Raw genomic sequence first — 17,476 nt, 5'->3', positions numbered from 1 at the left:
ATCACATAATTCACACACACACAAAAAAGACAAACGATCAAATTTAAAAATGGAAAAATAACATTTTATTATTTGTTCTTTTGGCAACCCATGGTACTTTCAATATTTATTTCCAACACCATAATTCAAATGCATCGATTGTTCTACCATCGTCCTCATTCATTGTCCAACTTTTATATGCTTATGAGGCAACTGAAAATACCATGGCTTGGGTCAGGCTCACCTTATTCCTCAAACTGGTATGTTCGCTCATGAATATTTTTTAAAGAGGTCTTTTGCTGCAAATTTACCTAATGAAATATGTCATTTGATTTCTTGACTTTTGCTTTTATCAACACTGATTATGGATCCAAACAAATTAAAGTTCTTGACAAGTTTAATCTTTTCTCTATTTATCATGATGTGAATCTTGCGTTCCATCTAGTGAGGTCTAGTTGTATAGTCACCTTTTACATTGTTGGAAAAGGTACTTGCAATGATTAAGTCACCAGCCTTGTAAAAATTCTCTCATGTGATCTCCAGCATCATTTCTATCAACAATGCCATATTTCCAACTATGAATCCTTCCTCCTTGTTTCCAACTTTTACATTCCAATCACCAGTAATTATCAATGCATCTTGACTGCATGGTTAATCAATTTTAGACTGAAGAAGTTGGTAGAATTCTTAAATTGCATCATCAGTTTCTTTATTTGGTGTGTAATTTTTGAGGTATTAGTGGGTCTTCCTTGTAGACATATGGATATTATCCTATTACAGACTTTGGACTTGAAGATGGATCTTTAAATGTTCTTTTTTGAGGATGTGCGAGACACCATTCCTCTTCAGTTTATCATTCCTGGCATAGTAAACCATGTGATTATCTAATTCAAAATACCCAGTATCAGTCCACTTCAGCTCACCAATGCCTAGAATATCAATCTTTATTCATCCGACTTCATGTTTGACTCTTTGCTATTTGCCAGATTCACACTTCATACATTCCAAATTCTGATTATGAATGGATGTTTATATCAGTTTCTTATTTTGAGTTTTATCACCTCAGCAAATGAAGGCCCCCAAAACCTAACTCCATCTGTTTTAGCAAGGTCAACTTTACTTTGAGGAGGCAGCTCTTTCCCAGTCTTATTTCAAATGCCCTCCAACCTGAGGGGCTGATCTTCCGGCACTGTATCTGACAATTTTCTGCTGCTATTCATTAGGCTTTCAGAGGCTAATAATTCAGAAATGGTCTGCCATTCCTTCTTCCTAGTCTGTCTTTGTCTGGAAGCTCCACTGAAAACTGTCCACCATGGGTGACTCTCCTGGTTTTTAAAATACTGGTGGTGTAGCTTCCAGCAACACATATGCCTTACTACATATTTATACACAGATCCAGACATATGATAGAGCATACAGGGGCCAATGTTATGCAGACTTCTTAGCCATAACCAAAGACCTTGAGGGTCTGAGTCAATGAGCTTGAGGGTTTAGAACCATATATAGTGCATAAGGACCAGTCTCTGGAGAAGGACATTATACTTGGTAAAGTGGGTTTTGTGAAAACAAGGTTTTGTCTGAAGCCATCTCCACAGCACCTGGCCCTTACATGAGGAATAGTACAAAAGCATTGCTACAAATTCATAGAAACCTTTATTAAGTGAAACTATCAAAGCATGATGCAGTTGTTTCTTAACACCCCCTCCCTCCATCTAGGTCTCCATACTTCTGAAGAAGGTGCTTCCATCTCTAATCTTCTCCTAAAGAATTCGGTGCCCTATGATTTACACGTCAAAACAGCAGTTTTGGCATCCTTGAGGAACTCAAATCATGCTCCCTTTAGATGTTCTTTGAGTTTGGGGAACAGAAAGAAATATGAAAAGGCAAGATCAGTGCTATAGGGAAGTTCAAGCTTCCCAATGAACTTCTCCTGGACAGCCTTTGCTACCCACGAAGAATGAGCAGATGCATTGTCATGAAGAAAAATAATATTTGTCACAACTTTCCTGACCTTTTTCTCGTCAGTGCAGTTTTCTATTTTCTTAAAACTTCTTCTTAATAATCCCTTGTGTACCACTTTAAGGAAATCTAGCAACATTACCCCTTTAGGATTCCATGAAACAGTTGACACAACCGTCTTTCTTTTTTTTTTACAGCAGCGCATGTACATGAACTGAAGCAATGCTTTTGACTTATCCTCATAATTGACATGGTGTTGTGCCGTGGAGTCAGTTCAGACTTATAGTGAACCCTGCATAGGGTTTCTGAGGCTGCAAAGCTTTACAAAAGCAGAAAGCCTCATCTTTCTCCTGCAGAACAGCTGGTAGTTTCAAACTGCTGACCTTGAAGCTAGCAGCACGACTCATAACTACTACGCTACCCGAGCTCCTTATAACTGACATATAGTAGGTACCTATCTGTTGAAGTAATGAATGAATGAAACCTAGGTGAGGCTGCCTTATTTTCCCAGGTCTCACAGGTTTTCTGCCCATGACTGGATGCAGTCTTACTACTTTCCGATTGCTCTCACTTGCAATTTCCTTCTCTGACAGGCTTCTGTTTCTTGGATGCTTCAGTTTTTGCAGGGCTTTCTGTCTATCTTTTCCTTTCTCTGGCTCTCCACCTCTCCCATTCCTCCCCCCTTCTCTTGCAGTAGTCTTCTTCTCTTACTCTTCCTTATTCCTTCCCCTCCACTCTCCAAATCCCATTCATTCAACCAACCAAGACTTCTGAAGTCCAACTTCATTTAAGACACTAAGTTGGCACGGTGAGAGACATGAAGTAGATACAGTTCCTTCTCCCTGGAAACCTACAGCATCGATCATTCTCTCTCGTGCTTTCAGCAGAGCTCATGAATTGCCCAGGCAATTTGTTACCAGTTTTCCAGAACAGTCCTAATACCAAATGATCGAGCCTGCCAACTCCATAACATGCTCAGAGTTGCTGGTTGCTGGGTGTTTGTTGGTGTGTGTGGAAGGTATTCTTGCATACTCAAGCCCATGGTTTCAGTAATTCCAGGTAGGATAAGAAGAAGGATAAGAGTGCTATTGAAGAGGCTGATGAATTTTCAAGTCCAAGACAATAAAGCTTATCCCATGTGACTACGTGCCTTGCTCCCTACGGCCCTACCTAAACTTCTCCTGAGTTCCTAGTGTGACACCCCACACACAGCAAGTCTATGTATTTATTCCAGGGGCATTTCAGGTCTTTTCTCTCCTCTCGGGCAGAACCCTACTGCTTGATGTCTCTGGCTTGATGCCCTTCCTTGTCATCTATACTTGGCTGGTTTCCTTTCCTTTCTCTTGCCTACCACCCTTTTCTAGACATTAATCCTGATCAATGGGCAAACCTAAGTAGTTATATGTGTTCCACATGACCTTGTCCCTCAGGGCACTGGTGACCACATTCAAGGGCGATCCCCTAAGGCAAAGAGAATGGATTCATAGCTGGTCTGAGAATTAATTCACAGGCTGGGAGAAGTCATTCTCCAGAGTTTGAATTAGGAACCAAAGGACATGAATCCTCATTAGTTATGGACTTGTAAGGTTGTGCTGACTTGGGGCTGGCAGCCATAGTGGGCCATGTACAAAGGATCCTGGCTGAGGGAGAGAACTGAAGCAGAGGCACGGGGAGAAGCAAAGATGACAGCGAACACGAGGTCTCTGAAGAATGAACAAAGTAGCTTTTGTGTCTAGAAACTCTCCAGAGCTAGTTCTGTCATCTGCCTGAATCTACCGGATGCATGTGCTCATGAATCTGCCCCCCAGAACACACCTCCATACACCCCAATCTCTTTCATTACTTAGCTGGCTTGAGTGGTTTTTTTACTCCCTGCAATCAAACTGCACCAAACCCAACCCATCTTTCTGCTTAGAGTTCTTTTTTTCCCTTTCCATATTTGTCCCTTCAACATACCTCATGGGCAGCCACAACCTGAGCTGCATGTTGGCCCCTGCATGCTGTTATGATGCTGAGCAAGTTTCACCAAAGCTTCCAGACTAAGTTGGATGGGGAAGAAAGGCCTAGAAATGTGCTTCTGAAAACCTAAAGGAAAACCCTATGGACCACAAGGCTCTGGTCTGCAATAGATCATAGGGATGGTGTAGGAGCAGGCAGCATTTCATCCCACCACACATGGGGTTGCCATGAGTTGAGGGCCAGCTGCATGGCAGCTAACAAGTACAACATGAAATTCTGCTCAAGATTCAAATTCTCCCGACGTGAATTCAGTCTTCTCCCCCTTGAAGAAGTGACCTTAGCTTACCTGTCATGCAGTGTCCTCTGGGTGAACTACCTACAGACCCTCTATAGGCTTCAGCTGCCTCGTCTTGAGTCGCTTACCAAGCCTTGCAATGATGTACGCACAGGCATCTACTCTAATTATAGCACGAGCTTTAAATAATTTTTTTTAGCTGTGTGACTTTTAAGCACATTACAAAAAAAGAGAGAGAGATGCTAACAGGAGGCTAGAAGAGTAAGACTCTAGACAAGAGCTCCAGGTTTTATGTCCTTACCTCACCTGTGACAACCCAAAGGCCCAAAACAATAAACACAGTTATCTCACGAGTTGGAGTCAATACCACCTCCTTCTCTCTCTTTTCCAGGTATAAAGGTTACAAGTGTCTTGATCGAATACAGTTTGGCCTGGCTTATAGAAAGCGCTCACAATCAATATAAACAACAAAGAACAACCTGTGATGACTGGAATTCAGTTCAAAGATCTCCTGTTTAATAAAGTACCTGGGTCAAGTATGGAATAGGAAGATCAAACACAGGCCACACCAAGAACAATCAAGGGGTCCTCTAATACTCACTGATCCAAAGCCAGAAAGTGTATTTACTTGCTAGCTATTGCTCAGAACCAGGATTTTGAGCGGCTTCGTGATTATTTTACAATGATCTTGGGCTGAATGCACACCTGGATCTAATGGGGAAGCACACATAAAATTAAGTTCAGCTGATGTCCAGCATTGTTAAAAATGAGTGGGCTCGTGTCTAATTGCAAAGTTGCTTACGCTTGCCTTTGAGCACTATTTACTCTCGGATTATGTCCTCAAATAATGTGCAACAGGCTAAGCAGATTCCTGGGGAGTTAACTGTGAGGACTTTTTGAATTCCTCAGTTTGGGAATACAGACAGATTTGTTCACATCCCGTGGTTTTAGATCCACAACAGAAAGGAAAATGCAGCATTGAAAGGAATAGAGAAAAACATGGAGCAGAGAGATCCCTTTCAGGGTATCTGCCCAGCTCTTTAGGATCCCCCAGCTCTAGAAACTTCTCTCCCCGAAATACACAGGGACAGAGTGGGAGTGGCTGGGTTCATTGTGCTGGGTCTGAAAATTCTTTGACCTTCTGTCTCTTAGTATTTTTATCTGTAAAATGGGGTTTATACTATTACGGTGTGGTGAGGATGATGTACGATAATGCTTAGAACAGCACCTGATACTTAGTACATGGGGATTTCAAAAAGTTTATGGAAACATGGAACTAAAAGATCATGGCATTGGCCCAAACCCTGTTGAAACCCCCTCATAAATAATACACGTTAGCCATTATTTCTCAGTTCTAGGCTCTAGGTCTAGCTGACTCATGCTGGAACCATCTTATTTGGGATGGGAATTTAGAAATGGGATAAAATGAGTTTTTCCTTGTGTTTTTCCATACCTATAGCATGAAATGGTGGCATTTTGCTTTCAGATCTAAGAAGCAGGGACCCGCAGTTTTCAAAGAGGAATCAACAATCTCATTGCTCTGGGCTCCTCACAGCGTTTCCTTTCTTGCATGAGGACCTGTGTTAATCCTGCCTACTTGCCTGTTCTTGGTTTTCATGAGACACCCGCTTGCTTACTAAAAAATTAACATTTTTGTCCACCCAGAGGCACCTCCGAAGAAAGGCCTGGTGATCTACTTCCCAAACTCAGCCGTCAGAATTCCCATGGAGCATAATTCTACTTTGACACTTAGGGGGTTGCCATGTGTTGGAATCAATTCCACAACTGGTTTTTGGTTTTCCTTAGACTAACTCTGAGGGTCTATTATTTGGTTAGAGATCTAACCAATATAGCTAAACCTAGAAAAAAGAAGAAGGAAAAGGAGGCGGTGAAGACTTTAAATATCACTACTGTCAGAGTGAAATGGATCAAAACATACAACAAATGAAGGGCCACAAAATTCCCTTCTAAGGAATTAGCATCGGGAACTGTTCCAGAAACTGTATCAAGCTGCTTTTTTCAGTTTCAGGATCTGATCCTTTTTGATCTAAGGACATATAAGATTAACTTTTATTTTATAATTTTGTTATATTAAAAAAAAAAAAAAGACACATAGTTGGTGCTTCTAGGGTAACACACAACCACAGACATAAGTCTTAATAAAAAGGAGTCTCTATGTCAGATATGGAGTCCTGGTGTGGTGCTGTGGGCTAATACGTCAGACTGCAAAGTTGTTTGAACTGCAAGTTAGTGGTTCAAGCTCACCAGTTGCTTCTTCGAAACCCTATACAGGGTCACTATTGGTCAGAATCGACTCAACAGCACTTAACAACAACAATGTCAGATATATTTTTTTACTTTAATGAACAGAAATTTATTTTCTCGGAGTTTAGGAGTCTGTTGTTGTAAAGTGTTGTTGACCCTGTACCTGGTTTCTGAGGCTGCAAATCTTTACAGGAGCAGAAAGCCTCATCTTTCTCCTGTAGAACTGCTGGTAGTTTCGAACTGCTGAACCTGAGGTTAGCAGCCCGATTCATAATCACTACGCTACCAGAGCTCCTTAGGAGTCAGGAAGTCCAAATTCCAAGTGCCAGCTCTAGGGGAAGGTATGCTTTTTCTATCAGCTGCAGGGGAAGCTCTTTGTCACATAAGCTTGTTTCCTGTGTCCGTCTGCCCCCATCTTTGCTTCTTTCCTTTCTTGTTTTCTCTCATATCTCACAAGACATTGACTTAAACCATACCCCATACTAATCCTGATACATTAACGTACCAAAGACAATGCATTCCCAAATGGGACCCTAACCACAGACATAGAGGTCAGGATTTACAACACAAATCAATCCATGACATTCTACCCCCTTGGGCCCCCCAAATTTATGTCTTTGCCACATGCAAAACATTCACCGCATCACATTATTCGCAAAGTCTAAAATCAACTACATACAAAATCTCACCTTTGGGATCATCTAAATCAAATATGGGCGAGACTTTAGGTATCTTCCATCCTGGGGCAAATTTCTTCTTCATCTATGAAGTCGTGAAATTTAGAATACAGGTTTTCTGTATCCCGGGAACAATGGTGGGAAAGGCACAAGGTAGGTATCTCTATTACAAATGGGAGTACCCCCTCCATATTCTAGGTGTAAGCTATGCTCTCTGACCTCTAGGTAGAGAGACCCCCTTGGCCTGGAGTTCAGCTCCACCTTCAAGGCCCACTGAGCCACAACTTTGGGTGGCCCCCTCCTCCTAGTCCATCTCACGGTGACTCCACCCCCTCAGCTTTGGGTGGTAGCCCCATCCCCCTGGCATACCCTAATAGCATCCCCAACACTGGAACTAAGTTAGCTTAGATCTGACGCTGAGATCTAGGAGGCTGTGGCTACACCTTTTGAAATCAAGAAGGCCCTGGTGTTCCTTCCAACAGTTTTGATGACTTCAAGTTGCTCTAGGGATGGTCCTTTTATTTTCTTGGAGGACAACAGATGTACCACCTTTGGTCTGTTTCCTGTGGTGGTTATGTGCCGTGGAGTCAGTTCCGACTCATAGCGACCCTATATAGGATTTCCAAGGCTGTAAGCCTCATATGGATGTGAAAACTGGACAGCGAATAAGGAAGATCGTAGAAGAATTGATGCCTTTGAGTTGTGGTGTTGGAGAATACTGAAAGTGTTATGGACTGCCAAAAGAACCGATAGATCTGTTTTGGAAGAAGTGCAGCCAGAGTGCTCCTTGGAGGCCAAGATGGCTAAGCTTCGTCTCTCATACTTTGGACACATTGTCCGGAGAGAACAGTTGCTAGAGACGGATGTCATGTTGGGTAAGGTGGAGGGTCAGAGAAAAAGAGGAAGACCCCAACGAGATGGATCAGCCAGGTGGCATCATTGATAGCGTCAAGTGTGGCAGCAGTAGTGAGGTTGGCCCAGGATCAGACATTGTTTCATTCTGCTGTGCATGGGGTCGCTATGAGTCTGTTCCGACTCGATGGCACCTGACAACAACAAGAAATCTTGATGGGAGTAGAAAGCCTCATCTTTCTCCTGTAGCACTGTTGGTAATTTCAAACTGCTGACCCTGAGATTAGCAGCTCGACTTGTAACCACTATACTACCAGAGCTCCTTGTTTCCTGTCATATATGATTAAAAAAAAAAAAAAAACTTATTATGAATTGAGTGACGGTTTACAGAGCAAGTCATCAGTTTTACATTCAACAAATCATATACTTGGTTTCATTACAATCCTCTCCATGTACCACTGTTGTTGTTAAGTGACATTGAATCAGTTTTGACTCATAGCTACCCTATATAGGGTTTATGAGGAACAGCTAGTGAAACTGAACCACCGACCCTGTGGTTCAAACTGACTTTGCAGTCCAGCGCATTAACCCACAGCACCACACCAAGACTCCATTAGTTAATAGTACTTACCTCTAGTCACTTTAACTCTTACATTCCTCCACATGTATTCCACTACCTTCATCTGTCCTCTGCCAACCTGCCTCTTATTGTAAATAACCTTCCCTGTCACCCAAGTTAACATGTATCTGCCCTATTTGAGGAAGGACCATGCCATTTCCCATGTTGTTGTTGCTAAGTGCCATCGAGTCGGGTCCGACCCATAGCGACCCTGTACAGGGTTTCCGAGGGTAACCATTTCCCATAGTGGCTGTAATATTTAAAAGTCCCACCCACAGTGTAGGAAAGTTCTAGTCTCTCCATACCCTTGCCAGCATTTGTTGTTTTCTGGTTTGCTGAACTTTGCTGTTTGTCCTAAGATGATATCATGTTGTTGTTTTCATTTGCATCACTCTGGTGTGGCGCTGTGGGTTAATGCGCTGGACTGCAAAGTCAGCTTGAACCACAAGGTCAATGGTTCAAGCTCATCAGCCGCTCCTCAGAAACCCTATACAGAGTTGCTAAGGAACCGACTTGACCACACTTATTAACAACAATGGCTAATGATCATGAGTTGCTGGTCACCTGAATGTCTTCTTTGGTGAAGTGTTTGTTCATGTCCCCATTTTTTTTTTTAATGTTTTATTGTGAATTATGTGATAGTTTACATGGGAGAACATTAGCTTACATTCATCCTATTGAATATTGTTTCATTGCCATGGTTACAATCCCCTCTATGCATCATCAACCAACTACAAGCCTGCCCCCCAGTCGTCAGCACACAGCCCCTCTACCTCTCTAGGTCTAGAGTCCCCAGCCGCTATATCTCTCCACATCATCATCTCTGCTTCCATCTCTGGCATCACTGTTTCTCTGGGTAGGGTCCGGCACTCCGCTCTTCTCCCTTGATGGTCCCAGGGACCTCTGCTCCTGGACTGCAAAGTCAATCATTCTCCTCCTTTTGCTACAAAATGTCTACCTTTACATTTCCAACCCTCAGAGTCAGTCCTAATAACAATTACTCACTATTGTACCAAAAGAGACCTATCCCCATCTCCTTTCATGAGCCCCGCCCAGACAGATTGGATACTTCTCAGGGGAGGTTCTACCTTCCTCCACGCCCTCTGGATCCACGCTCCCTCTTGAAAGCTTGTAAACCAGTCACTTCTTCCCTTTGTAGCCCCCCCATTTAGATTAGCCAATGTCCAAGTTGCCCATCCCTGTCTACTCTGTTTATGGAGGGGGTGGGAATGATTCTCGCTGTAAAGATTTGTTCCCTCTTTTGAGCTACTGCATCCATAGGTGTAGGTCAGGTTCATCAAATTGTATCAGATTACTCTTTTTTTCCTCTTCTTTCTTCTTCTAGTTGAGTTCTGATCATCTAGCCATTAAAGCCAGGTCAAGTGGGTATTATCTCCAAGTGTGGGTTATCTTGTGTATATGCCCTCTCTTCTTATCAGCTGGACACTTCACTCTCCACTCTAGTCCTCTGTGGCTGTGTCACTGACTCTGGGCCCAAGCAGCCCCCAGGTCTTGCCATACTGGTGGCCAATCAGGTCTCCACCCGGTTCACAGCAGTCTATTGAATGTGGTTGAGCTAAGCTTGCAGCTTCATTGCTGTTTTCCCTCACTTCCCCTTATCGGTGACCAACGTGGTCAGCAATCAGAGTGCATGTCTACTTGAGTATTCCCACTGAATTTTAGTCTTAGAAGGAAGTTTGCCCTGAGGGGAACCAACCACTTGCCTTGGTGTCTCGTGGGCGAGCGATTTGCTTGTTCTTGTAGTAATCATTTGCTTGTTCTTGTAGTAATCATTTGCTTGTTCTTGTAGTAATCATTTGCTTGTTCTTGTAGGACTGAACAAATCAGTTGGACTGCTGCTATTGTTTTGATTTTTCCTGCTGGTCTTTCTTTCAAGAAGTATCTTCTGTTCTTCTAGCTGCTCCAGGCTGGTCTGCTTGTCGTTTCAAATGGAAACTCCCACCTCAGAAGATTCTGGATGGGGTTCAGGATTCCACCTATGGTCTTATGTTGTAACGTAGAGGCTCTGCAGGAAGCCTCCTTTACTTGGCACGTTGTAGCCCCATTTTTAGTATTCCAATCAGTTACAGGCAGAAGACGGACTTACAAGCTTTCTATGGTGATATCTCTGTCCATTCCTTTCTCTCCCCTTCAAGTATCTATTTTATAATGGTAGCCTCTGCCCATTTTTAAAATTGGATTATTTATCTTGTTGAAGTGCTGAAGTGTAAAATTTTAGGTAGCAGTCCCCTGTCTGATATATTATTGCCAAAATATTTTCCCCAGTCTGTCGGTTCTCTCTTTCGTTCCTATTTTTTAAGACATGACTGTCCTAAGCAGTTTATTCAGCATGAATTTTACAGACATTACTTGTACTAGCATTAATGGTGGAGCTGGAGAGTGTTGCGTCTTCTCTAAGTGACCCAGGCCACAGCTCTGGTGGCTCGCAGATGTTAAACCACGAATCTCCCTGGGCTTGTCGACTGGCTTGGTGATCCACTGGGTGTCAGAATTTCTTCTGGTAGCTTTATGGAATAGATCACTGAGGATAACTTCAACAGTGTTTGGTATTCACAGACGAATCTGAGAGACGACATAAACTTGCGTGGTTTTGTATCCCAGTCTGTGCACCTTACCTGGGTGGGGGTGAGGAGGGCCTGTGCAGTGCAGAGAGTTGGTGGTACTGCTAACAGCAGACCTGAAGGAGAAAGTGCATCATATAGAACTGCTTCTTCCTGGATGTACTTGTAAGCACCCATTTCGGCTTACCTTGAATATCGAAGGTACAAGGTGACCACACAGCCTACCTGATGTCTCTTGTGAGTTGTCTTTTGATGAAATCTTTTGCAGCACATAAGTATCAAAAAATTTAAGAGAGCCCAGTTATTTACTTTGCCTTCTGTTTATGTATTTTTGATAGTACATTTATGCCATAGTTTGTTCCTATATTTTAATTGACCGTCTTTAAAATGCTGTATTTTACATTTTACATCTTTAATCCATGTTGATTTCATTTTTGTATATGACATGAAAGATGAGTCTTGTTTCATTCTTCTGCAAATGAATTTCCAATTTTACCAGCACTGTTTGTTAAAGAAACTATCTCGTCCCCTTCTAATACATTCTAGCCCTTTGTCAAAGATCAACAGACCATCTGTGGATAGATTTATTTCTGGATTCTTAATTCTGTTCCATTATCTATGTGTCTTTCATGGTCCCAGTATCAGATTGGAATACTGTGAATGTGAAGTAGGTTTTGAAATCGGGTAGTCAGAGGGTCCCTACTGTCTTCTTTTTTGTTAATACTTTGCTTATCCAGGGTCTCTTTCCTTTCCATATATAGGTAGTGATTCGTTTTTCCATCTCTTTAAATAATGATGTTTCACTCTTGATTGGGATTGCATTATATCTTTAGATTGCTTTGGCTAGTGTTGATATTTTCATTTGATTCTAGGAATACTTACATTTCATTTTATATTTCTTTTATTATCCAGTAGCTTTTAAACAGGGTGTTATTCAATTTTCATATATCTGATTTTTTTTCTTGATCTTGGTGGTGGCAGGCAGTGGTGGTGGTATGTCATGGAGTCAGGCCCAACCACAGGGTTTCTGGGGCTGTAAATCTTTATGGGAGCAGAAAGCTTCACGTTTTCCTGTGAAGTGTCTGGTAGATTCGAACTGCTGACCTTCCAGTTAGCAGCCCAACTCATAACACACTGTGCTATCAGGACTCCTTTTTCTTGATGTTACTATTGTTGATTTTTAATTTTATAGCATTGTGATCTAAGAAAATATTTTGTAATAGTTTGATGCATTCAAATTTATTGAGATTTGCTTTGTGGCCTAGCATATGGTCTATTTTGGAGAATGTTCCATGTGGACTGGATAGAAAAGAATATATAGTATGTTATTGTTGGGTTGAGTGCTCTGTATATATATGAAGTCAAGTTCATTGAATGTGTTGTTCGGTTTTTCAATGACATGGATTGGCACAGTGATGGCAGCAATGGGCTCAGGCGTAGCAGCATTATTAATGAGGTTGGTCCCAGACCTGGCAGTGTTTCATTCTGTTGTACGTAGGGTCACTATGAGTTGGTACCAATTCAAGGGCACCTGACAATATGTGAGGTACACATTTGTTGAATATATGCTTCCTGGCTTTGTATATATCATCCCATTGCCTCCTTGTCTGCATGGTTTCTGCTGGAAAACCAGAGTTTAGTCTTACTGAGTATCCTTTGTAGGTAACTTTTCAGTTTTGCTGAGCTGCTCTCAGGATTCTTTCCTTATCTTTGGTTTCGGAAAGTTTGATCATGATATGGCTTGGTGATTTTCTTTTAGGGTTTGTCCTGTTTGGGGTTACTTAAGCTTCTTGTATGCTTATCTTGTTAGGGGGAATTCACCATGTTAGGGAACTTTCCTTCCGACAACTCTTCAGCAATTTGCCGTATGCTTTTTATTGTCTCTTCCTGTTCTGGGATTCCGATTGTTCATCAGGCAATCCTCTTCATGGTCATCAGGAGTTTTAAACAATATTGTTAGATGAAGGATAAGCCCTGGATTGCTAATTTCAAGGTTAGCAGTTCAAATCCACCAGCTGTTCCATGGGAGAAAGATGAGTTTTTCTGCTCCTATAAAGATTTATATCCTCAAAAACCTTATCTAGGACCACTATAAGTTAAAATTGATTCAATGGTAGTGAGTTAGTGAGTGTGGGATGAAGATGTTTTTCAAGGAGAGAACATAGCATTGATTTGTATGACAGCAAATAAGATTTTAGCAGGGGGGAAAAAAAAGAAAATTGTAATAGTCTTAGGTATCAATATAAAAACTTAAACTAGAACATTAGTTATTAGAGAGATGAAAATATAAACAATGAGATACATCTTGCCCTAGCATTAATAGCAAAGTTCAAAAAAACAGAAAACAACAAATGCTACCAAGAGTGAGGAGAGACTGGGACCCTCCTACACTCTGATGGGACTGTAAAATGGTAAAACCATGGTGGAAAATGGTTTGATGCATTCTTCAAAATTTGAAAACAGAAATACCATATGGTCCAGCAGTCCTTCTGGTTCATATACATCCTTAAGAAATAAGAACTGTAACACGAATATATATACGCACACCTGTGTTCACTGCATCACTCGTCATAATAGTAAAATGATGGAGACAGCCGAAATGCCATCAACAGTAGAATTGCTAAACAAACTTTGGCACATATACACAATGGAATATATACAATGTTGAAGAATAATGATGAATCTGCAAAATACCTCAAAAGTTGGGTCAACCCGGAGGGCACTGTGCTGAGTGAAATTAATCATAACAAACGAACATGTATGAGACTATTGTAAAACAGTCCTGGTGTGGTGCTGTGGGTTAATGCACTGGATTACAAAGACGATTTGAACCGCAAGGTCAGTGGCTCAAGCTCACCAGCTGCTCTTCAGAAACCTTATGCAAGGTCGCTATGGGTTGGAACTGACTTGATGGCACATAACAACAACACTATTGTAAAAAGTCAAGCAAAGGTTTTCATGCAAAAAAAAACACAAAACATTTATAATGGTTACCATGGGTGGGAGGGAAGGGAGAGTTACTCACTGGCTAGAGGGTAGACACGTGATACCTCTGGTGAAGGGAAAGGCAATACACTCACTACAAGAGGGTGGTTGGCAGAAGAAAGGTGAAGGTAGGGGAGGACACAGGGAGGAATGCTAGATTTAAAAGGAACAGAGGTAAATACTGTTAACTGATGGTGCATGGAGTGGATTGTAATCATTGAGATGAGACTGAAAAAAGGAGACCAGAACTTTCCATCTCCCTCACCCTTACCCTCACCACCAAATCATTGACTTAACAGTAAAAGCAGAATTTCTTTTGCTCTAGATTAAAAGAAAATGGGATTTGGGTTTTTATGGTCTGGTGTGGCACTATAGGATAATCACTAGACTTCTACCCATGTCAGCGGTTCAAACCTATCAGCAACTCCTCAGAAACTCTACACAGGGTTTCTATGAATTGGAACTGACTCGACAGCATACACAGCAACAACAACAAGAGAGTCTTTAGTTTAAGGAGCCCTGGTTGTACTGTAGTTAAGTGCTCAGCTGATAATCAAAAGGTCAGTGGTTAGCAACGGTTCTGTGGGAGAGAAGACTTGAGAGCCTGATCCCATAAACATTACAGCTTTGGAAATTGGAAACCCTATAGGGGCAGTTCTACTGTGCCTTTTAGGACTACTTTGAATTAGAATTGAATCCATAGGTTCTTTTAACCCCAATGAATCACTTAACACTAAAGGTCCTGAAAATTCTTCAATCCAGTAACTTTTAAGGCTGCAGAGGGGCCTGATGACTAGACTATAATCTTTTCCTGTAGTTCTGTGCCTCAAATTCTGATACTTCTAGAACATCTGTGCAAAAAAATTAAGAAACAATTCTCTAAAACTGGAGCCCAATGTTGGTGGTTTCAACGTTTGGCCTTTGGTGTCAGCAGCGTGTGGACACGCCTCCATCAGATACCCAGGTTGGGGGTGGGGGGCGGAACACAGACTGCCCTGAGCACCACTCCAGCCTAGTCACTAGCACAGACAAGCCTCGAACACAGTGTTGAGGTGAGAGTGATCACACACAAACAGCATTCTTATAAGAGAACCTACCTGGATTGAAATAAAAAATAATATTTAATAAATCTTGGTCTCCCCATGTGATGGCATTCTTGTACTTCTGGTACAGAGGGTACAACATGTCCTCCCAAGCCAGGTCTGTCGGCATCATGCTGTTCTGAAAACACAAAACCATCAGAGAGGCTGAGGCAAAGCAAATACTCACATATCTTGTTCCTTATCAAACATTGAAAGGGGAACCTCTCCTTCACCCTTAGGGAATGAAGTAAGTAGAGGAATGGTCCTACTAACTGGACAGCATCAGGCAAAGCACCACGAGGGCTGCGGACTTAAGAGTTTTGCCGGATGTACCCATGGACACTAGATGGACCAGAAACTGGTAGTAGGGAATATATTTTTTTACTCAGAAAGTGAACATCTTTCTTGTTCATGCATACTTCTTGTCGCTGAGGGGAAAGAACAAAATTGAGTAGAATTAAGGTAATCTCAATGGAAAACAGGAGCAGTGGCGATTTTGGAGAATATTCACCTTCTACGTGGGTGATCAGGGTTTGATTTCCATCTAAGACACCTCATGGCCAGCCACCACTTTTCAACCAGTGGAGGCTCGTGTGTTCCTGTTGATGCTGAACAGGATTTCAGTGGAACATCCAGACTGAGAGAGACTAGGAAGAAAGGCCAGGCAATCTACTTCTCTCACTGGAGGCCTTCGTTGCTATGATGCTGAACACATTTCAGGGGAGCTTCCAAGCTAAGATTGACGAGGAAACAAGGCCTGGAAAGCTACTTCTGAAAATCCAACTGTGAAAATCGATGGACCACTATGGTCTGATCTGCAACCAACCATGGGAACAGTACAAGACCAAGCACCACTCATTCCACTGTGCATGTGGTTGCCACAAGTAGGGGGCAACTAAATGACAGCTAGAAGAATGATTTATTGTCTTAAAATAATTTATTATCCTAAAATAACTACTGATTTATTTATACTAAAAATAGCTATACATAGAAAAAGTTCAAGCATCATAGAAAGGTATATAATGGGAAGGTAAAAAATCACCTTCCAGGATCTCTACAATTTCCATTCCCAAAGTCTCCAGAAGTAGCCATAATTCATACTGGTTTAGGAATTCATCTAGAACAGGGCTGGAAAATGTCCAGCCTGTGGACCGTATGAGACCAGCAAAATTTTTCAGTCTGGCCCTACCAAGGCAACTGCCATTCCAGCCATCACACTAGGGCTGAGTAAATTAAATGACTAAACTTTTTTAAAGTTAATAATTCTGAAACATGCTATAATTTTGGGCAGAAAACAGATTTTCAAATCCTGATCTAGAACCTTCTAGATGCAAAAAAAAAGGATCATATGTTGTTGTGAGTGTCATCCGAGTTGGTTCCAACCCATAGCGACCCTGTATAGGGTTTCTGAGGAGCGGCTGTTGGGTTTGAACCACTGTCCTTGAAGTTAGCAGCCCTGTGCTTGTACAGTATTACTGTACTACCTTATAATGTTTTACTTGGAGATCTTATTTATCACCACTTACAATAAGCACTAGATTGCAAGATCAGTTTGAACAGCAAGGGGGGTGGTTCAAACTTATCAGCCACTACTTGGAAATCCTATACAGGGTTGCTGTGAGTCAAAACCAACTTTTTTTTGTTGTTAGGTAGGTGCCATCGAGTTGGTACCGACCCATAGTGACCTTATGTACAGCAGAACGAAACACTGCCCGATCCTGGGCCAACCTCACTACTGTTGCCATGTTTGAGTCCATTGATGCTGCCACTTGGCCAATACACCTCCTTGGGGGTCTTCCTCTTTTTCTCTGACCCTCCACCTTACCAAACATGATATCCTTCTCCAGCGACTGCTCCCTCCTGACAAAACGTCTGAAGTATGAGAGACGAAGTTTGGCCATCTTGGCGTCTAAGGAGCACTCTGGCTGCACTTCTAAAACGGATCTATTGGTTCTTACGGCAGCCTATGGCACTTTCAATAGTCTCCTCCAACACCATAACTCAAAAGCATCAATTACTTATTCATTATCCCACTTTCAAATGTATATGAGGTTATTGAAAATACCATGGCTTGGGTCAGACGCCCCTTAGTCCTCAAGCTGACATCTTTGCTCCTCAACACTTTAAAAAGGTCTTGTGCAGCAGATTTGCCTAATGCAATACATTGTTTAATTTCTTGACTGCTGCTTCCGTGAGTGTTGATAGTTGATCCAAGAAGAATG

The 17,476-nt window shown here is 41.9% G+C and overlaps 1 protein-coding gene across 1 annotated transcript in view; it reads right to left on the bottom strand.

The window, feature by feature from the left end:
- Positions 1-17,476, bottom strand: part of GXYLT2 (glucoside xylosyltransferase 2) — a 170,913-nt gene that overhangs the window by 26,862 nt on the left and 126,575 nt on the right. Inside the window, exon 5 of the mRNA XM_006870782.1 lies at positions 15,270-15,393. Coding sequence (XP_006870844.1) covers positions 15,270-15,393 — 124 coding nt within the window. The remainder of the gene's footprint in view (positions 1-15,269; positions 15,394-17,476) is intronic.

The sequence above is a fragment of the Chrysochloris asiatica genome, unplaced genomic scaffold (assembly GCF_000296735.1).
Source record: "Chrysochloris asiatica unplaced genomic scaffold, ChrAsi1.0 scaffold00151, whole genome shotgun sequence".
Classification (NCBI taxonomy): domain Eukaryota; kingdom Metazoa; phylum Chordata; class Mammalia; order Afrosoricida; family Chrysochloridae; genus Chrysochloris; species Chrysochloris asiatica.
Note: the sequence above shows the minus strand (reverse complement) of the source record. Positions and strands in the feature narration are given on the sequence as shown.